The 25,708-nt window shown below is 43.6% G+C and overlaps 1 protein-coding gene across 1 annotated transcript in view; it reads right to left on the bottom strand.

Moving 5' to 3' along the window:
* The window catches only part of LOC135072709 (phosphopentomutase), a 28,044-nt gene extending 10,378 nt beyond the window's left edge, over positions 1-17,666 (bottom strand). Inside the window, exons 1-7 of the mRNA XM_063966737.1 lie at positions 17,374-17,666; positions 14,457-14,624; positions 12,977-13,068; positions 9,137-9,305; positions 8,147-8,223; positions 7,090-7,312; positions 5,711-5,895 (exon numbers count right to left, since the gene is read on the bottom strand). Coding sequence (XP_063822807.1) covers positions 5,711-5,895; positions 7,090-7,312; positions 8,147-8,223; positions 9,137-9,305; positions 12,977-13,068; positions 14,457-14,624; positions 17,374-17,442 — 983 coding nt within the window. The 5' untranslated portion in view covers positions 17,443-17,666. The remainder of the gene's footprint in view (positions 1-5,710; positions 5,896-7,089; positions 7,313-8,146; positions 8,224-9,136; positions 9,306-12,976; positions 13,069-14,456; positions 14,625-17,373) is intronic.
* Positions 17,667-25,708: the final 8,042 nt, after the last annotated feature.

Genomic DNA, 25,708 nt, shown 5'->3' with positions numbered 1-25,708 from the left:
CGGCGACGGCCAGGCGGTCGGCGTCGGGGTCGTTGACCAGCAGCAGGCGCGCGGCGCTCCGCTCGGCCAGGCCAGTGCTGAGCTCCAAGCACGCAGGCTCCTCGGGGTTGGGGAACACTACTGTCGGGAACGACGGCTCTGGCTCTTGCTGGGGCACGCTTATTGGGAGCCAGAAAGCAATGTGGAAGATGCCTATTGGGGGCTAGCTTGTTGCTGGAAGTCGCCTTTTAGAGACTAGCTGGTGCTGGAAGTCGCCTTTTAGACACTAGTTTGTTGCTGAAAGACACTTGTTGCTAAGAGAGCAGCTCCCTAGACCTGTGGTCCCGCTCGGCGACGGCCAGGCGGTCGGCGTCGGGGTCGTTGACCAGCAGCAGGCGCGCGGCGCTCCGCTCGGCCAGGCCAGTGCTGAGCTCCAAGCACGCAGGCTCCTCGGGGTTGGGGAACACTACTGTCGGGAACGACGGCTCTGGCTCTTGCTGGGGCACGCTTATTGGGAGCCAGAAAGCAATGTGGAAGATGCCTATTGGGGGCTAGCTTGTTGCTGGAAGTCGCCTTTTAGAGACTATTGTTGCTGGAAGTCGCCTTTTAGAGACTAGCTGGTGCTGGAAGTCGCCTTTTAGAGACTCGCTTGTTGCTGAAAGACACTTGTTGCTAAGAGAGCAGCTCCCTAGACCTGTGGTCCCGCTCGGCGACGGCCAGGCGGTCGGCGTCGGGGTCGTTGACCAGCAGCAGGCGCGCGGCGCTCCGCTCGGCCAGGCCAGTGCTGAGCTCCAAGCACGCAGGCTCCTCGGGGTTGGGGAACACTACTGTCGGGAACGACGGCTCTGGCTCTTGCTGGGGCACGCTTATTGGGAGCCAGAAAGCAATGTGGAAGATGCCTATTGGGGGCTAGCTTGTTGCTGGAAGTCGCCTTTTAGAGACTAGCTTGTTGCTGGAAGTCGCCTTTTAGAGACTAGCTTGTTGCTGGAAGTCGCCTTTTAGAGACTCGCTTGTTGCTGAAAGACACTTGTTGCTAAGAGAGCAGCTCCCTAGACCTGTGGTCCCGCTCGGCGACGGCCAGGCGGTCGGCGTCGGGGTCGTTGACCAGCAGCAGGCGCGCGGCGCTCCGCTCGGCCAGGCCAGTGCTGAGCTCCAAGCACGCAGGCTCCTCGGGGTTGGGGAACACTACTGTCGGGAACGACGGCTCTGGCTCTTGCTGGGGCACGCTTATTGGGAGCCAGAAAGCAATGTGGAAGATGCCTATTGGGGGCTAGCTTGTTGCTGGAAGTCGCCTTTTAGAGACTATTGTTGCTGGAAGTCGCCTTTTAGAGACTAGCTGGTGCTGGAAGTCGCCTTTTAGAGACTCGCTTGTTGCTGAAAGACACTTGTTGCTAAGAGAGCAGCTCCCTAGACCTGTGGTCCCGCTCGGCGACGGCCAGGCGGTCGGCGTCGGGGTCGTTGACCAGCAGCAGGCGCGCGGCGCTCCGCTCGGCCAGGCCAGTGCTGAGCTCCAAGCACGCAGGCTCCTCGGGGTTGGGGAACACTACTGTCGGGAACGACGGCTCTGGCTCTTGCTGGAGCACGCTTATTGGGAGCCAGAAAGCAATGTGGAAGATGCCTATTGGGGGCTAGCTTGCTGCTGGAAGTCGCCTTTTAGAGACTATTGTTGCTGGAAGTCGCCTTGTAGAGACTATTGTTGCTGGAAGTCGCCTTTTAGAGACTAGCTTGTTGCTGGAAGTCGCCTTTTAGAGACTATTGTTGCTGGAAGTCGCCTTTTAGACACTAACTTTTGCTGGAAATCGCCTTTTAGAGACTATTGTTGCTGGAAGTCGCCTTTTAGAGACTAGCTGGTGCTGGAAGTTGCCTTTTAGAGACCTTTGTTGCTGGAAGACGCCTTTTAGAGACTATTGTTGTTGGAAGTCGCCTTTTAGAGACTAGCTGGTGCTGGAAGTCGCCTTTTAGAGACTCGCTTGTTGCTGGAAGTCGCCTTTTAGAGACTCGCTTGTTGCTGGAAGACACTTGTTGCTAAGAGAGCAGCTCCCTAGACCTGTGGTCCCGCTCGGCGACGGCCAGGCGGTCGGCGTCGGGGTCGTTGACCAGCAGCAGGCGCGCGGCGCTCCGCTCGGCCAGGCCAGTGCTGAGCTCCAAGCACGCAGGCTCCTCGGGGTTGGGGAACACTACTGTCGGGAACGACGGCTCTGGCTCTTGCTGGGGCACGCTTATTGGGAGCCAGAAAGCAATGTGGAAGATGCCTATTGGGGGCTAGCTTGTTGCTGGAAGTCGCCTTTTAGAGACTCGCTTGTTGCTGGAAGTCGCCTTTTAGAGACTCGCTTGTTGCTGAAAGACACTTGTTGCTAAGAGAGCAGCTCCCTAGACCTGTGGTCCCGCTCGGCGACGGCCAGGCGGTCGGCGTCGGGGTCGTTGACCAGCAGCAGGCGCGCGGCGCTCCGCTCGGCCAGGCCAGTGCTGAGCTCCAAGCACGCAGGCTCCTCGGGGTTGGGGAACACTACTGTCGGGAACGACGGCTCTGGCTCTTGCTGGGGCACGCTTATTGGGAGCCAGAAAGCAATGTGGAAGATGCCTATTGGGGGCTAGCTTGTTGCTGGAAGTCGCCTTTTAGAGACTATTGTTGCTGGAAGTCGCCTTTTAGAGACTATTGTTGCTGGAAGTCACCTTTTAGAGACTATTATTGCTGGAAGTCGCCTTTTAGAGACTAGCTGGTTGCTGGAAGTCGCCTTTTAGACACTAGCTTATTACTGAAAGCCGCCTTTTAGTGACTATTGTTGCTGGAAGTCGCCTTTTAGAGACTAGCTGGTGCTGGAAGTCGCCTTTTAGAGACTATTGTTGCTGGAAGTCGCCTTTTAGAGACTAGCTTGTTGCTGGAAGTCGCCTTTTGAAGACTAGCTTGTTGCTGGAAGTCGCCTTTTAGACACTAGCTTATTACTGAAAGCCGCCTTTTAGTGACTATTGTTGCTGGAAGTCGCCTTTTAGAGACTAGCTGGTGCTGGAAGTCGCCTTTTAGAGACTATTGTTGCTGGAAGTCGCCTTTTAGAGACTAGCTTGTTGCTGGAAGTCGCCTTTTAAAGACTATTGTTGCTGGAAGTCGCCTTTTAGAGACGTTTGTTGCTGGAAGACGCCTTTTAGAGACTATTTTTGCTGGAAGTCGCCTTTTAGAGACTAGCTGGTGCTGGAAGTCGCCTTTTAGAGACTATTGTTGCTGGAAGTCGCCTTTTAGAGACTAGCTTGTTGCTGGAAGTCGCCTTTTAAAGACTATTGTTGCTGGAAGTCGCCTTTTAGAGACGTTTGTTGCTGGAAGTCGCCTTTTAGAGACTATTGTTGCTGGAAGTCGCCTTTTAGAGACTAGCTTGTTGCTGGGAGTCACCTTTTACAGACTAGCTTATTACTGGAAGTCACCTTTTAGAGACTAGCTTGTTGCTGGAAGTCGCCTTTTTGAGACTATTGTTGCTGGAAGTCGCCTTTTAGAGACTAGCTGGTGCTGGAAGTCGCCTTTTAGAGACTAGCTGGTGCTGGAAGTCGCCTTTTAGAGACTAGCTGGTGCTGGAAGTCGCCTTTTAGAGACTATTGTTGCTGGAAGTCGCCTTTTAGAGACTAGCTGGTGCTGGAAGTCGCCTTTTAGAGACTAGCTGGTGCTGGAAGTCGCCTTTTAGAGACTATTGTTGCTGGAAGTCGCCTTTTAGAGACTAGCTGGTGCTGGAAGTGGCCTTTAGAGACTAGCTTGTTGCTGGAAGTCGCCTATTAGACTAGCTTGTTGCTGGAAGTCGCCTTTTAGAGACTATTGTTGCTGGAAGTCGCCTTTTGGAGACTAGCTTGTTGCTGAAAGTCGCCTTTTAGAGACTAGCTTGTTGCTGGAAGTCGCCTTTTAGAGACTAGCTGGTGCTGGAAGTCGCCTTTTACAGACTATTGTTGCTGGAAGTCGCCTTTTAGAGACTATTGTTGCTGGAAGTCGCCTTTTAGAGACTATTGTTGCTGGAAGTCGCCTTTTAGAGACTATTGTTGCTGGAAGTCGCCTTTTAGAGACTAGCTGGTGCTGGAAGTCGCCTTTTAGAGACTCGCTTGTTGCTGAAAGACACTTGTTGCTAAGAGAGCAGCTCCCTAGACCTGTGGTCCCGCTCGGCGACGGCCAGGCGGTCGGCGTCGGGGTCGTTGACCAGCAGCAGGCGCGCGGCGCTCCGCTCGGCCAGGCCAGTGCTGAGCTCCAAGCACGCAGGCTCCTCGGGGTTGGGGAACACTACTGTCGGGAACGACGGCTCTGGCTCTTGCTGGGGCACGCTTATTGGGAGCCAGAAAGCAATGTGGAAGATGCCTATTGGGGGCTAGCTTGTTGCTGGAAGCCGCCTTTTAGAGACTATTGTTGCTGGAAGTCGCCTTTTAGAGACTATTGTTGCTGGAAGTCGCCTTTTAGAGACTATTGTTGCTGGAAGTCGCCTTTTAGAGACTAGCTGGTGCTGGAAGTCGCCTTTTAGAGACTCGCTTGTTGCTGAAAGACACTTGTTGCTAAGAGAGCAGCTCCCTAGACCTGTGGTCCCGCTCGGCGACGGCCAGGCGGTCGGCGTCGGGGTCGTTGACCAGCAGCAGGCGCGCGGCGCTCCGCTCGGCCAGGCCAGTGCTGAGCTCCAAGCACGCAGGCTCCTCGGGGTTGGGGAACACTACTGTCGGGAACGACGGCTCTGGCTCTTGCTGGGGCACGCTTATTGGGAGCCAGAAAGCAATGTGGAAGATGCCTATTGGGGGCTAGCTTGTTGCTGGAAGCCGCCTTTTAGAGACTATTGTTGCTGGAAGTCGCCTTTTAGAGACTATTGTTGCTGGAAGTCGCCTTTTAGAGACTATTGTTGCTGGAAGTCGCCTTTTAGAGACTAGCTGGTGCTGGAAGTCGCCTTTTAGAGACTCGCTTGTTGCTGAAAGACACTTGTTGCTAAGAGAGCAGCTCCCTAGACCTGTGGTCCCGCTCGGCGACGGCCAGGCGGTCGGCGTCGGGGTCGTTGACCAGCAGCAGGCGCGCGGCGCTCCGCTCGGCCAGGCCAGTGCTGAGCTCCAAGCACGCAGGCTCCTCGGGGTTGGGGAACACTACTGTCGGGAACGACGGCTCTGGCTCTTGCTGGGGCACGCTTATTGGGAGCCAGAAAGCAATGTGGAAGATGCCTATTGGGGGCTAGCTTGTTGCTGGAAGTCGCCTTTTAGAGACTATTGTTGCTGGAAGTCGCCTTTTAGAGACTAGCTGGTGCTGGAAGTCGCCTTTTAGAGACTCGCTTGTTGCTGAAAGACACTTGTTGCTAAGAGAGCAGCTCCCTAGACCTGTGGTCCCGCTCGGCGACGGCCAGGCGGTCGGCGTCGGGGTCGTTGACCAGCAGCAGGCGCGCGGCGCTCCGCTCGGCCAGGCCAGTGCTGAGCTCCAAGCACGCAGGCTCCTCGGGGTTGGGGAACACTACTGTCGGGAACGACGGCTCTGGCTCTTGCTGGGGCACGCTTATTGGGAGCCAGAAAGCAATGTGGAAGATGCCTATTGGGGGCTAGCTTGTTGCTGGAAGCCGCCTTTTAGAGACTATTGTTGCTGGAAGTCGCCTTTTAGAGACTATTGTTGCTGGAAGTCGCCTTTTAGAGACTATTGTTGCTGGAAGTCGCCTTTTAGAGACTAGCTGGTGCTGGAAGTCGCCTTTTAGAGACTCGCTTGTTGCTGAAAGACACTTGTTGCTAAGAGAGCAGCTCCCTAGACCTGTGGTCCCGCTCGGCGACGGCCAGGCGGTCGGCGTCGGGGTCGTTGACCAGCAGCAGGCGCGCGGCGCTCCGCTCGGCCAGGCCAGTGCTGAGCTCCAAGCACGCAGGCTCCTCGGGGTTGGGGAACACTACTGTCGGGAACGACGGGTCCGGCTCTTGCTGTTCGGGCACGCTTATTGGCAGCTGAAAATTATGTTAATTTTATTTTTAATCACGGACACGGTACTATCCGTTCGCGATAAGTTTGCCGCTGGCGATATGACGTCACTCGAAGGAAAGCGTCTATAACTTTAACAAACTATACCTATTTAAAATATTTTTTATTTATTAATGATAAAAATTGTCTATTTGCGTAAAATAAGACACATTAATTGCGGTTAATCACTAACTTATTGCGTTTCATCGCGGTTGGAGGAGGCATTCCACGGACCGGCAAACTTAGCGCGAACGGGTTGTAATGGTGCGTCCACAGTAGGCGAACGGACTCGCGCGGCACGCTGGTCATCCTGCTCACACTGCTCTTGAGTGAGCAGGATGTCGAGTTTGCCGCGCGAGCCCGTTCGCCCAGTGTGGACGCACCATTACACCTACCGATCACAGAAACTAAAGGGAGATGTGACAAGGGGGCGAGGCCGGGGTCGCAGCTATATGTCCAATAACAGAACACATTGCTCGTGAAAGCAATGATGACAGCAGCGACGTCATAATGTAAACAGTTTACATTACTTGCGTAGTACTAAAGATTATTCGAACGTTGAGTACTGACACCGCAGTGGATAAGCACAAATTTTGATTACTTGTGTGTGTGAATTTCTAATGCGACACTGAGTTTCGAACTCAGCGCATTAGTAGGCATCTCTCTAGATCTCTATGGTTACACCATTATTATCTAAAAATGATGCATGTAACATTTGGTTACATGCATCATCTTCTCTAGCTTGTGGTTTGCTTTTAGAAGAGACCTGCAGGTCTACTCCGAAATATTATTAACATAGTTTCGGGTCTATCTGTCACCATCGCTCATGCTGGCATCTCGCCTTGCGTGAGAGGGATGGCAACATTCGAAACTTCGGATGTTTTTCGGAGTAGCCTCGCTAATACTATTGAGGTCACGATCTAATAATATTGGTCGTATTTTCTTCTCCTATCGTGTGATCTCTAAACTTAAACTATTTAAGGCTGAGTTGCACCATCTTACATTAACTTTGACAAACGTCAAAAATCTGTCAGACTGCATACAAAAAGTTACGGTAATTTGGATATTTTGGACATTGTAGGAGGTACTCATAGACTCATAGCAAGTATAAATATTTATTTTAGATTAATTTTATTTTTGTTTATTATGTGAAGGAATAACTTTTTAAAGAACAAACTCACCTTCAAGTTAGCGGCTTCGAATGCTTTAACAATGTATTTATAACCAACGCCGTGCATAGCGCTGTACACAGTATCTATTGCTGCTTTCTTGTTCGTCTCTAGAATGTCTGGGTGTAGCGAGCTGCGGATGTATTCCATGTACTTCGTCGTGGCCTCATCTAAGCAGTCGGTGACTAGGGGATGGGATCGGATCTCATCGATGTTCCAGTGTTCTTCTGGTATGCTATAATGAGATTAATAAGCATTCCTATTAAAACAGTACTGAAGAAAAATATTGAAAGTTTTTTTTTTTTTTTTTATGCATAACAAGGCAGGTATTTGACCACAATCGCACCTGATGTTAAGTGGGATGCAGTCTAGGATGGTACATATCTGCCCTGTAAGTCGTTCCAATTCTGGGTGCACATCGCCAGAATTTCAGAATAGCTAATAACTTTCAAACTACGCGAACTAATCATTCTTACAGAGATATTAACTCTAGTAAAATAATAGAGAGTGAGTTTGTTGCGGCGCTTCTTCTCAGCACTTGCCAAATGTTGGTCTCGAAGCGCTGGTAGGGTAAAAAGATTATGAGACATGTAGAGGCTCCTTAAGAGCATATGACGATTTGTAAGAACTATTTATTAGTCTAAACAAATAAAGAAATTTTGACTTTGACTTTGACTTTGAATAAACATTCCTCAGCACGATGGACTGACGATGTCAAGAAGATGGCAGGCAGTCACTGGACGAACATGAGAAAAATGTGGTACATCTTGCCTTGCACTTTTACGCACTATATTGGGTTATGTCTGCGTACGGCTATCACTTACAACTACATCAGCGGTGTCCTAACGTGTCGACATTGTTCGCGCACGTTTACCAACAAGACTGGCTACTGTAGCCATGTGAGGGCACATGATAGGGCAGCCCAGCGTAGCCCTCTTATTGCAGACTAAAGGAATTTTGTCGTAGTTACCGTAGCCGAAAGTGGCTTGGGAGTATATTATACACTAGACTGCAACTGGTTGATAACTATGAAACCTTAGAAAAGCAACATAATGTCACATCTACTCACTCCAAGCACTGCTCGATTTCCTCCAGCACGAGTTGGTCGTGCGGCGCTATGATCTGACAGCCGTTGCCCCAGTACACCTTAAATTATTAAAAAAAATATAATATTAAAAGATGATTTCTTTACCGAGACAAGGTATTACCACAGAATAATAATAAGTACTGCGTACAGAAGTTTTACTTCGCGAAGGTATTTTAAAAAATGTATGCTCAATGTCATTAACAATATGGTGTAATTTAGCCTGTCTCAAGAGTCAAGCACCATTTTGTTGACAAACGTCAGTGATCGGCACTGCGCCGAAGCTATAGGGCTGACTTCGGTAAAATGATGTGACGTGAGGTGCCAAACTGCGGAAAATGGCGGAGGAAATGCATGATTTAGCATGAATTATCATGAATAATATTAACTACTTATTTACATCTCAGTGTCTTGAGGCAACTTAAACAAGTACATTCTGTGTTTTTATTATTATTTAGGCAGTTAAATACTGCACAGTATTTAGTAAACCATTTTCTTTATTTTCTTCCATCATACACAAGAATGCGCGTGCGTGAGTCAATGTTCGCTTGTATGTGAGGCCTTGTCGAATAGTATCCTATAGGTGGGCCATCGTGCGTGTTTTGTTTTCGATGTAAACTCGCGGAGATGAACAGGCCTGGTATTACATAGGATTAATACAGTGCAGCAATCTCAACAGCGCAGTTAGTATGTGATAATATGTAATGATGAATTTAGTTCGTGATCTCTCATCCTCATGTCTTTGCAAAATAATCTTAAGTCGGTGTATCGTCGAAAGAATACGCAATGCCAAAAGTAAGGGCGTTCGCAGAAGACCAGCTTCCTGACATGCCCTTACGAGCAAGATATCAAGATAAATGCTGAGCGGGAGCCCATTGGCACAGTGCCTCAGTAAATGTTTTGTTCTTGTTGTACTGACTCTGTCAATGAAGTTTTTCTATTCTATTCTAGTTAAATAGCCGAAATAAACAGTACCTTGTAGCCGTTGTCCTCCTTCGGGTTATGGGAGGCGGTCACCATCACGCCTGCTGCTGCTCCGTACAGGATCGTAGCGAAGGACACAAGAGGCGTCGGGCATACGTCAGTGAATAGGTGGACAGGAATGGAAGCGGAGACGAAGACTTTCGTTGTGAGGTCGGCAAATCTGCAAGATGACAGGATCTAATGTAGGGAAGTAAGAATACACTGGAAGATGCGTAGTGTGGGCAGACAGGCCCCCCACTAGGTGGAACGACGATCTGGATAAGGTCGCGCGGAAAGTGCCTGGATGCGGGCACCGGTCGTTATGGAAAACATGAGTGAAGCCTTTGCTAAGTAGTGGACGTCATTGGGCTGAAACGACCGAACCATAGGTACCTATCACATACTTCAATGGGCTACTTTGTTACGAGAGGATAATGTACACATCGTATGACGATGATAGATCTAATTATAAATAAGTACGACTTTGTAACAATCATGTAATTTCTAATAGATGAAATTGAAGCAACCGTCATAAATCCATGAATGTATTAAATTACATTCATCATCAATGCCTAAATTGGCAAAGAGTGGAATGAACTCATCTCATAATTCACGCAACTCCATTATGCTCAATCATAAACTATCTTCAAGAGCGGTAAATACTAGAAATAGATTCGTTGAATAATAATGGAAGCTGGATTGATCTAGGTGTGGTACAAATCATACTAGAGTCGACGGTCAATAAACTAGAAATTTTGTAATTAAAGCACGAAAAATCAATTGGAACATATATTGAACTGTCTCAGAGATCTCTACTAAGTGAAATAACAGGTACTTAATCACATTAATTTAAAAACTGGTTATTGAGTCATCTGTTATTAAATTTACTTATGTTATTTAAAAACATACTAGTTCAGACTTTGGACTGTTTTTAATCTGGGAATGCGCTACGATAGCGTTTAAGTACACAAGCGGCCAAAACCGCGGGCAGAAGTTAGCGACCTATTGGAACTCCAGTATTTAAATTTTATTGGTCTAATAGAGGTGGCCCTGAAATAAATAGAGATCAATAAACGCAAAGTATTTTCAGTTCAATATACGATAGTGATGATGAATCTGAAGGGGTTTTATTCATTCAATCATTCAGAATATTGGTAGTGACTGTATAAAAGCAAAAATAGAGCGAAGAATTGGTAATGTATTCAATATGAAAAATAATAACTATGTAATAGATCATAGTCACAATTCAGTTACATCTAATAGGTGTACAGTAGTCCTGTCTTAGGCCGCACACTAGGCAGCCTGGCTGTGGTAACCGCAGCTACTCGCACACTCACTGCGGGTGGGGTGCCAGTCGCACAGTCGCGACAGCAATATAATTACGCGCGAGTGATAAGGATGGGTAGCTAGGGGTCATTGGACAAAATTCTACGTGCTCACGGACCGGGCTTTAGTGCGCGGGCTCTCATACACCGTCATTTATGTTAGACTGGCTGCCGCAGACAGGCTGCCTAGTGCGCGGGAGGCCTTAAATTATGTAATGTATTCTTAATTTGTACCTAACAACGATTACAGCTAAACGGCAATTACTCATAACAAAATATATTTATTTTGACATAGAGTGCTAATTACGTGGTTATTTACAAGAAACCATCTGCCGAAGATAGATTGTTGGCAAAGTTACGCAAGCTGTTGTCACGTCGTAGAACACACAAACACTCGTGAATGTCTCGTTTGCATTTTGTGTAAGTTTGTCATTGTAAATTAATAAACATACTTAAGTAATTATATTAGCGCAAAATAAATTACTTTAGGCTGTCCTCAAGTATGAATCAAGTCGTTCTTCTGTCTGTAAGATATTTTAAACTACGCAACGGATTTTAATCCGATTTTCATCAATAGATATAGTTAATTAAAGAAAAAGGTTTGCTATAGCTGGTTATAAATAACTGCATAAGTACATAATACGTCCCAGCAGCACAGTGTTTAGCCTGACTCGACTATGACTACATTTATTATGACATTTAATTAATCAAGTTTATAATAATGTGGGTTATTATCAAGTTTTACTGATCTTTTATTATCTACTTTTAAAAGATCAGTAAAATTAAATTATCTCAGTTTTATTACTAACTTAAGTAGGTACTTATCGTAACAAAAGAACGATAAAATTACGTCAAACGTAATATCATGAACGTAAAAAATTGTTTACTTCATAATTTTTTGTGTACTAAACACGTCTAATCTCATCATTTTAAGTACCTAAGTTTACTTGACTCACAATACCGAATTTATTCTGTTGTACTACATTATAAACTGGTAAAGGTACGCCATAGAAATAACAAGGAACTAATTAATAAACAATGTTGAACGTGCCAACTGCACCGTTTCGTCAAGGGAGTAGTTTCTATTCCATATCAAATGCAGTTCTACCACAGGTTCTACAAACAAGTAAGACTTTCGTTTCGTATACAAAGTCGTTACAAATTCAAAAGTGTTCGTTTTTTTTTATCCACAACGAGGAAGCTCTTGGCCTGTATCTCACCTGATGGTAAGTGGCGGGCGATCAATCCGAAGGTGGAAGCGAGCTTCACCCGGAATCCTAAACCACGGAGAAACTGGCTATCTTACCTCTAACTGCCGGAACACAATAATGCTGTTAACATTGTTGTTATGGCGACAGACTTATTACTTAGGTAAGATGGTGGTAGCTAGCCAGGCGAACTTAGAACAAGCCCTACCACCAACCAAACCGAACAGAAAAATCTGCCCCCACTGGGAATCAAACCCGGGACCTCTGCGTCTGAAGCAGGTGGTCTTACCACTAGACCACAGAGGTGGTTGGTGCCTTTGATTGAAATCGAAATTAAATGGAAGAATCCATTTAATTTGATCTCTATCCCAACTAATATTATAAATGCGAAAGTAACTCTGTCTGTCTGTCTGTCTGTTACGCTTTCCCGCTTAAACCTCGCAACCGATTTTGATGAAATTTGGCATAGAGATAGTTTGAGTCCCGGGAAAGAACATAGGATAGTTTTTATCCCGGTTTTTGAAACAAGGACGCGCGCGATAAAGTTTTTCTGTGACAGACAAAATTCCACGCGGGCGAAGCCGCGGGCGGAAAGCTAGTGATTCTATATGATATGCCTGTAGCCAACGTAAAATTGGTTTACTTTTCGATAATGCGTAGGAAACGTTGCGAATCGATCATCGCTACGTCCTCGAATGACGCACAAGACAGAATCATTGCGTTAGGTACTATAACAGCAACTCTATCTAATAAGTTACTATCAGAAGCTCTCAGATATACCTAATGTGAAGAGTGCATAAGCATTTAGGAGATTCTTTGTAGATGAAACTGACAGACAAAGGCGCATCTGTGCTAGAAATATGTAAAATACTATGGAATCGGACTCATGGCCTAAGCCATTAAAAATAGGCAGCTCTGGACCGCTTGGATATCTACAATCGGTTGTTGACATAACGAATATTGTGACCGTCATTGAATTATGAATAACGTTATTAGCTCCTAAAAAACAAAAATAAGATAACACATTGAGAATTGAGATAGTTCTTTATCGGGAATGTACGTAATATTACTGACCTCTGAGGGTAGAGCGATAAGAGAATTCAGTAATCAGACCACTAGGGGATTGGTTGTATTAATAACATTGTACAGAATTGGTCATGAAATCCATTGAAGCGAGATGATAACAAAAATAGTTTACATGACTGTGATCTTTGGTTTTTTTTTAAATAAAGCATAGAACCCAACTTATGTTATAAGAAGGTCGGTCGATGATGCGATAAGCTTTGTTACCAACTGAATTGAGGTTTTCGTAATCTTACCTTTTGCTATTGTATCTGCCGTCGTATCCAACGACGACGCCGTTCTTTAATTGGCTCTGGTTACAAACTTTTTGGATGTAGGAACACAGGCCCTGTAATAGAAAAATATCGGTTTTCAAATCTGCTGCAGACAATCAACACAAATACACAGGTGGAGTAACTGGCTACCTGTGCTGTTTGCAGTATGATTACAGTGTCATTTATTTACAGCCAGTATGTTGTTGGTGTGATGGTGATATATGATGGCAAAGGCTATATTATGATGTCAACTATGCACTAATACGTTTAGTACAGTGAAGTGACAAAGCTGTGCCGTGACACTCAAAGGCGGTCCGACCTTAAACGGTCAAAACCTGTGCAGTGCGCAGTATGACGCTGCTGTTTAGCACATGTGTTGACTTACTTGACTTAAGGTCTTATGTCCCTTAGATAGAGCAAAGCGTGTCTATAACAGTCCTTTATCGCGTTCGGTCTTGAGCTTCACATCTTGCCGATTGTGGTCGGCGGATTCTCGTCTGCTACAGTGCGCCGCCAAGTTAGTTGGGACCTGCTTGGGGATGTGATCGGAGTCCCTTCGGAGAGTGGGGCCGATCCAGTACCACTTGATCAGGTGTTAGTTTTGTTGTCACATAATCTCTTGCTTTGTTGAAGTTAATGGATGTTTTAAGTTCTTGAGAAGCGACCACGAACCGGAAGATGTGGCGTGGGCAGGCCTCCCACTAGGTGGACCGACGATCTGGTGAAGGTCGCGGTACTCGCGGTAGGTGCCTGGATGCGAGCGGCGCAGTATCGGTCTTTGTGGAAATCCTTGGGGGAGGCATTTGTCCAGCAGTGGACGTCTTTCAATGCGCCGGACCGATCAAGTGAAATCAGTAGTGGGAGACGGCGTATGTGACTGCACCAGACAGGGTGCCAATATAGAGAGATGGCGGGAGATCGTGCGGAGAGTTGTATCCGACTCTACAACCGATGTGAACAACGTCTCAACTTGACCACGACCGCTATGCCAAGAGCGTAACGAATAAGAAGGACGTCTTTCGGCTGAAACTAACGAATAGATGTTTTAACGCACCTGTGCTGTCTGCAGTATAACGACGTCGCTGATACACTTTTGCACATAATATCTTGCTTTGTTAAAGTTATTGGTCAACTAGCTGTGCCCGCGACTTCGTACGCGTGAAAACCCGTTTACGCAACATTTTTCATTATTGCTCTGCTCCTATTGATCGTAGCGTGATGTTGTATAGCCTATAGCCTTCCTCGATAAATGGGCTATCTAACACTGAAAGAATTTTTCAAATCGGACCAGTAGTTTCGGAGATTAGCGCGTTCAAGTAAACAAACAAACTCTTCAGCTTTATAATATTAGTATAGATTTAACGCACCTGTGCTGTCTGCAGTATGACGACGTCGCTGATACACTCTTAGCTAATGCACATAATCTCTTGCTTTGTTGGAGTTAATGGATGATTTAACACACCTGTGCTGTCTGCAGTATGACGACGTCGTTCATGCACTGGTAGCCGGCGCCCATGCGGCCACGCAGCCCGGCGGTCCCGAATTTCTGGCGACGCAACATCGTCTTCTTCAGCTTGTCCCATCTTGCAGCGGATATGTCGTCTAGAACCTCCTTACGCGTTTCAGGGTTCTAAAAACATCAAAATTAATAGTCTCTAAGATTATGGACTGCTTTGTCTGTAATAAATGATTTTATTTATTTATTGTTTAACTAGCTTTCCGCCCGCGGCTTCGCCCGCGTTGAATTTTGTCTGTCACAGAAAAACTTTATCTCGTGCGTCCCTGTTTAAAAAACCGGGATAAAAACTATCCTATGTCCTTTCCCGGGACTCATCAAAATCGGTTCAGAGAGACAGGCAGACAGAGTTACTTTCGCATTTATAATATTAGTATAGATAGCTTTGGCAGCTACTCTAAAATTCTTGTTTGGCAAGGGGTTTGAATGTTCAAAAATATCTGGCTGATGAAGAAACAATATCTAACATCATGTTAATCAGCATTCTTGTTGAGAGTATTCGCTGACAAACTTTGTTTTTATAAAATAACGAAGGTCTGGTGATCACTGGCTCTTAGTTCATTCAATTTTTCTATCTACATTTTATCTACACTCGCGAGCAAAACTATGGAATCACTTACATGAAGCTGTTTCCACGCGATCTTGTGTACTAACGAATTTGTTAGTAACAAAAAAAGTGACACCATTTTAAAGATTAAACTTTTACCTTTAAATTGATACCAAATTCATTTAAATCACACCAGTATTTAAAAAGATATCGAGGCTGATGTGAAGAAGTAAGGAAAAAGACATGTATCAACTGTTTGATACGTCGCGAGTTGCGGCCCATTTACCCCCTATAAAAGCACGTGTTTTAGGATTTTTGCTTTCACACGTTGATCCATACACATCTCAGCTTCTTTTGACACTTTACCTGGGATTCTACACCTTCAGAAGCAGCACAAATCCTTGCACTATTGCAAGCAGGGCTCAGCCAGCGGGCTGTCGCATGTCAGCTCCACATAAGCCAGTCCTGGGTTTCGAAAGTTTTAAGACGCTTTCGGGAGACTAGTGGCTTTATCCCGAGACCAAGTTCTGAACAGCGCCAGTGCACATCGCAGAAGGATGACCGTTTTTTCATGTCAACCTCTCTATGAAATCGTCATTTGATTGGTATCGACGTCCAGCAAGAGCTCAGAAATGTTCGTAGGATAGCTGTTAGCGTGTGGACAGTTCGTCTAAGATATAAGCAATAGAATTTGACTCCAAAAAGGCCTGCCACAGACTCGAAACTGACGGCAGGTCACCGATAAGCACGATTTCAATTTGCTCGTACACATCTCGATGGGAAGTCGAGCAAGCCACCCCCATAAGCCACTGTTTTAGCGAACCAGCACTGCACAAATCGCTCCCCAGGCTGCCTATAGACCCGACCTCTTCAACTGCTGCACTGCAAACACAGTCTGCATTCATCGGAGAACAAAACTCGCCTCCATTACTCGCCTACCCATCAAAATAAGTGCGAGTTAATTGAAAGCGTGCTTGTCGGTGACCTGCCGTCAGTTTCGAGCCTGTGGCAGGCCTTTTTGGAGTCAAATTCTATTGCTTATATCTTAGACGATCTGTCCACACGCTAACAGCTATCCTACGAACATTTCTGAGCTCTTGCTGGACGTCGATACCACTCAAATGATGATTTCATAGAGAGGTTGACATGAAAAAACGGTCATCCCTCTGCGAGATGCACCGGTGCTGTTCAGAACTTGGTCTCGGGATAAAGCCACCAGTCTCCCGAAAGCGTCTTAAAACTTTCGAAACCCAGAACTGGCTTATGTGGAGCTGACGTGCGACAGCCCGCTGGCTGAGCCCTTCTTGCAATAGTGCAACAATTTGTGCTGCTTCTGTAGGTGTAGAATCCCAGGTAAAGTGTCAAAAAAAGCGGAGATGTGTATGGATCAACGTGTAAAAGCAAAAATCCGAAAACACGTGTTTTTATAGGGGGTAAGTAGGCCGCAACTCGCGACGTATCAAACAGTTGATACATGTCTTTTTCCTTACTTCTTCACATCAGCCGGGATATCTTTTTAAATACCGGTGTGATTTAAATGAATTTGGTATCAATTAAAAGGTAAAAGTTTAATCTTTAAAATGGTGCCACTTTTTTTGTTACTAACAAATTCGTTAGTACACAAGATCGCGTGGAAACAACTTCATGTAAGTGATTCCATAGTTTTGCTCACGAGTGTATAAAGAAACCAAATAGATTATTGTTCTGTCTGTCTTATTTACTGTTTTTTTTTTAATCTTTTAACATTCCCTTCCTAGAGCAGAATTTAAGTCTGTGCTCTTATAATTTACTCAGAACAGTATACTTTGAAAAACAGCTCAGTTCATTATGCATAAGGTATAATTTTGAGTAGTTTGTAGTTCACTGAAACAATTTGCCTGTATTGATGTGGCCTTGAATGGAGTGAGCATCATGAACATTCACATTTTAAACTTTATATTTGTGAGTAAATAATTGAAAAGGACTAGGTATTCCCAAAAACTAATTAATTTAATTATTCTTATTCTTTGAAATTAGTTAAATTAGGCACCTACCTACATACTGTTCAATTATTTTTTAGCACAAATTACCTGATTACTGATACTCAATCTTTTGGGTATTTCCCCTATTCTAAATTATGGTGTGTGTAAAAAAAAGTACATTCATTATGACGAGAAGAAGATTTATTATTACTGTACCATATTCTCTCTAAGCTTACCATATTAATATGGTTACCAATAATGGTTTCAAAGGCCTATGTAATGCCGGTCAAAGTGAAGAGAACATCCATCATTCATTTAACTAAAAAATGATGTAATAATAAAATCTTGTGAATACCTTATCATGCTTCAACCAAGTGTTGACTGCTGCGTCCAACTTCGCATCACCACTATCACAGACACTCATTATTGAAGCTAATTCCTAAGAAATTATCAAGACAAACTTTTGCCGATTACTTTAGCCCTAAATGTATGGTAAACGTTAATAGGGCAACTTTTGTTAGACCTGTATTATAGGCAAGCTTTTCAAAATTATTATCTCGAAGTAAGCCCAAGCTATTATTGATTTTTCTCGAAAACTTTTTATTATTTTTATTGAGTTCCACACGATCAGCCACCAACTTGTTTGATAGCAACTGACACTAATGACATGAGACTGCCGGCGTTTGACAGCTGACAGCTGATTTAAGAGTTACCAACATAAAAAAATCCCACAAACAAATTAATCTTCGAGCTGATTAGTTTTGGAGAAGGCATAGACAGTTACCCCTACAACATTTTTTAAATATCGCAGATTGTATGGCAGATTGGCATTATTGCCAACAGAAATTCTATCGACTTCGTCATCGTTTCAGCCAAATGACGTCCACTGCTGGACAAAGGCCTTCCCCAAGGTTTTCCATAAAGAACGATCCTGTGCTGCCCGCATCCAGGCTCTTCCCGCGACCTTCACAAGATCATCGGTCCACCTAGTAGGAGGCCTGCGTACGCTATGTCTTCCAGCCCGTGGTCGCCACTCTGACTGAACTAAAATTCTATAACTTAGGTATAATAAAACTAAGATCCAAGACTCATAATAACTCGATGTTCATGCACTACTTACTACACTACTCTAAAAATCGCAATCTTCAAAAAGTTCCAAGAAAGCTAATGAAAAAAAAATTGATACTCCTACTGAAGGGGGGCCAGGTATATTTTGAAGTAAAAATGCGAAATAATTTCAACAGACGTGTGTACTGATCGGTTCCACAAGGCAGAGAGAGAAACTTAAAATATAGGGTGTACGACGGTTGGCACCAATGTCAATGTCACAATTTTTATATAGGGTATCACTCGCGATCGCGAACATGCCCCCGCGCGTTGAAGGCTCGTCCTTCAACCGAAACGTCTTCTTCTGGGAGCAACGGAACAATCTTGCTGAAGCTACGCCGTACGATGCCGTTTGCAGTCTGTATGTCAGCAACTCGACAGATCCCATCACTGGCACCAGGAAAGACTTTGACAATGCGCCCAAGTTTCCATTTTAGAGGTGGAAGTCCATCTTCTTTCAGTAGGACAAGCGTGTCGACTTTTAGGGAGTACTTGCATGAATGCCATTTGGCTCTTTGCTGAAGTTCTGCAATGTACTCTTTGCTCCATCTCGTCCAAAAGTGTTGGCGTAATTGCTCAATGCGTTGAAATCGTGTTAACCTGCTGATGGGGCAGTCTGCGTAGCTGGAGTTCGGCAGGGCGGTGAGAGGGCGGCCGATGAGGAAGTGGCCGGGCGTGAGTGGCGTCAGGTCTGCGGGGTCCGATGACAACGGAGAGAGTGGCCGAGAGTTAAGTATCGCCTCGATTTGCACCAAAGTGGTAGTGAGCTCTTCGAACGTAAGATTACAATTTCCCAGCACTCTATTCAAATGAAATTTAACTGACTTAACGCCAGCCTCCCAGAGACCTCCAAAATTAGGACTATACGCAGGTATGAAATGAAAATTAATACTTTCCTGCGCCATGTCCGAAGCCAATGAATCACAATTGCCTTTCAAGAATTTCGAAATCTCGTTAACCGCTCCTACGAATGAGGTACCGTTATCTGAAAATATGTGAGAGGGTTTTCCTCTGCGTGAGATGAATCTGCGCAGCGCGAGAAGGTAATTATTACAAGCTTTATATTGACTTCACTTGTTAGTATGTGTGGGACAAATCTTGCAACTGAATTTAAGACCAGTTCTCCTCAACCGATTGAGCTGAAATTTGGTATACTTATGTAAGTACGATGACAATGCAATATTATGGTACCATTGAGCTGGTCTGATGATGGAGTCGGGAGGTGGCCATAGGAACTCCTAAACAAAACGGCGGAAACTCATCGAGTTTGGGTTCGTTGGATTTGTCTTTTCGAGCACTTTAGTGTTAGATAATGTCCAGGGTCCTGAGATTAAGATATAACTAAAAAGTGTAAAATAAAATTATAATAAAAATAAACTTTTTTAAAAACAAGCTTTTATTCTGAATTTCGAAAGCTTGTAGCGCAAACAGAGAAAAAGAGGAATAAATTCCATGCGCGATACAAACTTTCGAAATTCAGAATAAAAGCTTGTTTTTAAAAAAGTTTATTTTTATTATAATTTTATTACTTGTTAAATCACCCACTAGCTCAAGGTGTACCGCTTTGGTCGTGAAACATACAAAAATTGCAATGTACGATTTAGTGAGTCTACAGCCACGGCCTGTGCGATTAGCGACAGCCATAGGGCCTGCATAGTCTACGCCTACACTATCAAATGGGTATCCACCTGGTTGAAGTCGCTGCTGCGGCAAATTTCCCATTAATGGGTTAAAAGTCTTACCCTTCATGCGATTACAACGTACGCATTGACGATAACATTTTCTTGCTAAGTTGCGGCCGCCTATCGGCCAGTAAGTTTCCCTGATGGTAGCCAATAGTAGTTGAGGGCCGGCATGCATCAATTTATTATGTTCATATTCAAAAATTAATTTAGTTACTAAATGAGTGGACTGTATAATGATAGGATGTTTCTTTTCAAATGAAAATTCTGAATTATCTAAACGACCACCAACGCGAATTAAATTATTATCATCTAAGTAAACATTGAATTTAATTAGTGGGCTTTTACTAGGTAAATCCTTATTTTTCATTAATAAATCATATTCTGGGAATGATTGCATTTGCGATTGTTTTAAAATTACAATTAGTGCTTCATCTAATTCACAAGCATTTAAGAAGCTTGTTGTTCGCATCGTTCCCTTTTTGCAATTATTTATGAATCTAAGCACATAAGCCACAGTGCGTTGAAGTCTAGAAAGTTTCGAAAAACGACTAAAATCAATAAAACTTTGAGTTTCACAGTTTACAATTAAAGTTACCTCCTTTCGAGTTTCAGGCAAATCACCGGCTGTACTAGGCGCTGTTGGGGTTGCAGGCCAGTGCGATGGATCGCGTTTTAAATAATCTGGTCCGTGCCACCATAAATTAAGCGACTGAAGAGATTCTATGCTAACTCCACGAGATATTAAATCTGCGGGATTCTCTTCAGACGGAACATGTCGCCAAGTACAGTGACCGGTTTTGTCCAAAATTTCGGCTATGCGATTGCGTACGAATGGTTGCAACTTCGAAGGCAACATTTTGAGCCAACCAATGACGACCATTGAGTCTGTCCAAAAAATGACTTGGTTGACTTGCAATCGTAGTGCAGCAATTGCTTTCTCGTACAAATGAGCACCCACTACGGCGCCGCATAGCTCGAGGCGTGGTATTGTTGTCGGCTTGATTGGAGCAACTCTACTCTTGGCAAGTAATAAATGGACTGAGACCTCACCTTCACAATTAATGCTACGAACATACACACAGGAGCCGTACGCACGCTCAGACGCATCTGTGAAAATGTGTAATTCCAGCCGCGAAGCTGAATCACAGATAACACGTCGCGGTATGCGTAAGCTGTTTAGACCCGGGAGGCCTTGGACCAGCTCCGTCCAAGTTTGGTGTATGTCCACAGGTAGCTCATCATCCCAGGACAGTTTTTGTAGCCATAGTCTCTGTAATAGAATTTTCATGAGGATGACACAAGGTGAAAGAAGGCCTAATGGATCAAATATTTTGGCAATTACAGAAAGTATATCACGCTTTGTGTTTCCTTTGGCTATTGAACTGATTGGAAAGTAAAATTCGTCTAAAACTGAGTTCCACCCGAGGCCCAGTGTTTTACCGGCGCCAGAGTCACAAATGTTTACATCGGGAGATGACTTATCAGTCTTAGGCAATAATTGAGGCTCATTGGACTTCCATTTTCTGAGAGGCATGCAAGCAGAGGCTAACTCAGCTGTTACTTGATTACGTATGTATAAAACTTGTTCAATTTCATCACCACCACTCAAGAAATCATCGACGTAAAAATCATGGATAATGATTTCACCTATTTGAGAGTCTCTACATTCTAGACCAATTTGTTTTAGGCAACGAGTAGCGAGAAATGGAGCACTAGCGGTGCCGTAGCTTACCCGGTTCAAAGCATAACATTTCAGTTGCGAATTGGGTTGATTTTGGTCACGCCAAATAATTTGTTGCAACGGTCTGTCTACGGCATCGACTTCTATGCATCTATACATTTTTTCTACGTCTGCTACAATCACATATTTATGCTGCCTAAATCGTAGAAGGATTGAAAGTAGGTCATCTTGAACTGTAGGCCCAATCATTTGAAGCTGATTAAATGAAACACCTGTAGTGGTTGGACTACTTGCATTAAATACGACGCGAAGTTTGGTCGTAGTGCTACTTTCACGAAGAACTCCATGATGAGGAATGAAATAATGAGGGACCGATGTGATCGGTTCGCACTCAGTCATGTGACCTAACGATTCGTATTCTACCATGAAGTCATTGTACATTTTACTAAATAACGAATCTTTTTTGAGTCGGCGTTCTAATGATAACATACAATGTTTAGCTCGCTGATAAGAATCACCTAACACGCTTGGTGTTTGCTTTAATGGGATCCTAACACAGAATCTACCGTCTGAGAGGCGAGTTGTATTTTTTACAAAATGTTCTTCACATTGCTTCTCCTCTGGAAAATAATGAGATGACTGAGGGCTAACTTCTTCGAGCTGCCAAAACCGCGTAAGTTGGGCTTGAATGTCATCTTCAGTGCAATGTGAAGTCAATGGATCAACCTGAGTAAAGTTGCATTTAATGTGTGGAAAATCAGATACACGACCGCGACTAACAGGGCCGGAAACTATCCATCCTAGTCTAGTTTCATAAAGTATTGGTTTTCCATCACCTAACTTAATGTTTTGCGAGCCTAAAATGTCCCAAAAAACATCAGCGCCGATGATCATATCAACGGCGGCGGGCGAATTAAACTGAGGGTCCGCTAAACAAATATCAGACGGAATGTTTAAATTCCTTACATTAATTTTACACCCGGGAACACTATCTGTGATCGACGGAAGAATGAAACAATTTAGGTTAATTGAATAAGTTTCACACAAAGACGTAATAGGCAAACGACACATTTTGTTTATGTTCGATGTTTTATTATTTATACCTACGACGATTCTATCAGTGCGATCAGCTGGCAAGTTTAATTGTTTAAATAGCCGTTCGGTCAACAGGCACGACGTACTGCCGCTGTCTAAAATGGCGCGAGCGACGACTTCGCGATCATAACAGTCTCGCAGTTTTACTAATGCAGTCGACAACAAAACCTCAAACTGATCTGACGCGTCGCATGCGGCGGAGACGCTTCCCGAGAGTGCAACGCTCGAACCATGCGCACCTGTAGGCATCGAGTTTTTTGTACGAGTGCCGTTATCGCAATCAGCTGTTTGGGCGCTAGTTATAGGTATAGGTGTAGACATTTGCTTTGATGCTCCTATCTCATTAATGTGAATGAGCGTATGGTGTTTGCGTTTGCATATTTTACAACCAGGACGCTTACATGAATTAGCATAATGTCCACTACGGAAACAATTAAAACATATCCTATAACTAGGCAGTAACTTATACCGTGCTTCGCTAGTCAATGCAAGAAACCTAGGACAATTGTTTAAAAAATGATTATCACTGCAATTAGGGCATGGTTTTAGTGAAGATGCATTTGAATCATTATTTTGATTGTTCTGATAAGATACCATTGCCTTTATTTTAGTTGCAGGTTTGCTCTTTGACATGATATTATTTTGTGATAGTTCAATAGTCTCAAGTAAGTCTGCGCGATTACGTATAAAACTAAGTAAGAATTCTAGACTTATTGGCTTATCATTAGGCAATGAACTCTTGTGTTCCTCCCACTCACGATATGTTTTGGAGTCTAGCTTTTTTGTGATGATATAAATTAATAATGTATCCCAATGATCGACAGGTTCTCCTAGGGATTCTAAGGACCGCAAATTCTTATTAACCTGATCGATAATTCCCTTTAAATTAATCGAGGATTCTCTTGTGATCGATTCAATATTGAATAAAGCTGAAATATGATTTTGTATCAATAAACGTTTGTTATCAAAACGATCACACAAGAGTTTCCACGCAACAGAATAGTTTTTAGCTGAAAACTCAATGGAATTAATTACCACAGCAGCTGACCCTTCCAAAGATGCCCTTAAATAGTGGAATTTATTTACCTCATCAATTTGATCGTTATTGTCAATTAAACTGGAAAAGGTGTCGTGAAACTCCATCCAAGTTTCATATGAGCCACTAAATTTTGGCAATTGTATCGTGGGCAATTTAACAAGTTTTTGATTGTTGGAACGACTACCGATTGATTGCGCATCTAGTTTATCTTGTGACTTACGATAATTGTCTAGAATTTCTTGTGCCTTGGCAAGGACGCGATAATAATTTCCTTCAAACTCATTCCGTTCACTAACTTGCAGATCATCATCACACGCACACTCAATTTTCAACTGCACCTCATCGTATGAATCGTATAAATGTTCAACCTTACCGATTCGCAATTGTAACTCCCTGGCATCCTGACAACTTAGCGAGGATCCTTCCAAACCGGCCAAATGATTGGAAAATGCAGTGAGACGACCTTTTATGCTTCCACGTATCCTTTTTAAGTCCTTATCGTCCATCATTTTGGGAGACTGAGGTCGGCTTGGTACTTTCAATTCACTTGTCATCCTGGAATGTATACAATTGAAAACTTTTACTTATGTACTTAGTACTATTATACAATATCTATAGAACGTTATAACAAATGAGTGAATTGAGGTGTGGAATAGATGCAATTATTAGAAAATATAAAAACAATTAATACGGAATTTGGATAAATTAATTAAATTACAATGATTGGAAATTATTATTGAGACTAATATTCACAATAAATACGAAAATATAAAGTGGAATTATAACCTATAAAATCACGACCGTTACAGTGAGTGTTAAAATAATGATAATTTGGCTTAAACAAATACTAGATAAATTATTCGGCACTTAATTGCGAATGTATTAACAAAATAATAAGATTTAACTAGCTTAACAGATTGCCAAATGTATCTACACTGCTAAATTTAAATTATAACGGGTAGGTAAATCGGTTACACAGTCATTATTTCACAAATTTTGCATAAAATACACATTAATGATTACTAACCTGATATATCCTTACAATTACAGTTAAAATATACCTTATTAGAGTGCTGGGTCCTAAAATTAATCACTTTTTATACCACTTTGCTCACGCGTTTTATCCGTTGAACTTTGAACCTCGACCACTCTTTGACGACGCGCAATCCCCAATGCAAATAACTGCGCTTTCCGTGAAATCCTCGTAGCGGTTTCTCGATTGCAATAATAATCTGGCTCGATCCAGGACCATGAAGGGGGGCCAGGTATATTTTGAAGTAAAAATGCGAAATAATTTCAACAGACGTGTGTACTGATCGGTTCCACAAGGCAGAGAGAGAAACTTAAAATATAGGGTGTACGACGGTTGGCACCAATGTCAATGTCACAATTTTTATATAGGGTATCACTCGCGATCGCGAACACCTACGTTAGTAACATAGCAAAGTTTAAACCAGCCTTATGCTGCTTAATATTTTACAGGCGCTATTGGAGAAACTTTAGGCCATGATAGTATATTATGGCGTTCAATGAACGCCGTTCATGCTTGTAAAATATTGCAAGGTATGTACCTACTTAAGTTTAATAAAACATCAATCGTGTCGTAGCCATCTCTTAGCTATGATTCTACGGACACTTAACTACAAATTAAATCAATGGACTTCAGTAGATGATCATTGATTATCAAAATCTTTTCATAATTAATTTATTAAGCAAGGGACAAAAATTAATTTATGGCATCGGAGGAAACTATGCGAGGAAGCGATCCCATCCTCGCGTTACGAGATATTTATTTACAGACACCAAACATGTAAATGATTGGGGGATTGTTAGCACACGAAACAGTTTAGAAAATTGTTCAAAATAATTAAGCTACACATTAGAGTTAAAAGCCAATGACTATTAAAATCTGTTCAACAGTTAAACTAGCTTTCGATTTTTTTTTCAAAGATTATTAGCAATTAATTGCACAAATTAGTAATAGTCCCGTTAGCCCCTTGTGTTAAGCTAAATAAGCTTGTGTTATGAATGGGCTCACCACAATAGTCGAGCGGCGGTGGGATTCGAACCCGCGTTCCTCGGA

This window comes from Ostrinia nubilalis, chromosome 6 (genome assembly GCF_963855985.1).
Source record: "Ostrinia nubilalis chromosome 6, ilOstNubi1.1, whole genome shotgun sequence".
Lineage (NCBI taxonomy): Eukaryota > Metazoa > Arthropoda > Insecta > Lepidoptera > Crambidae > Ostrinia > Ostrinia nubilalis.
The sequence above is the reverse complement of the archived record's forward strand: the minus strand, read 5'-3'. Positions and strand labels throughout refer to the sequence as shown.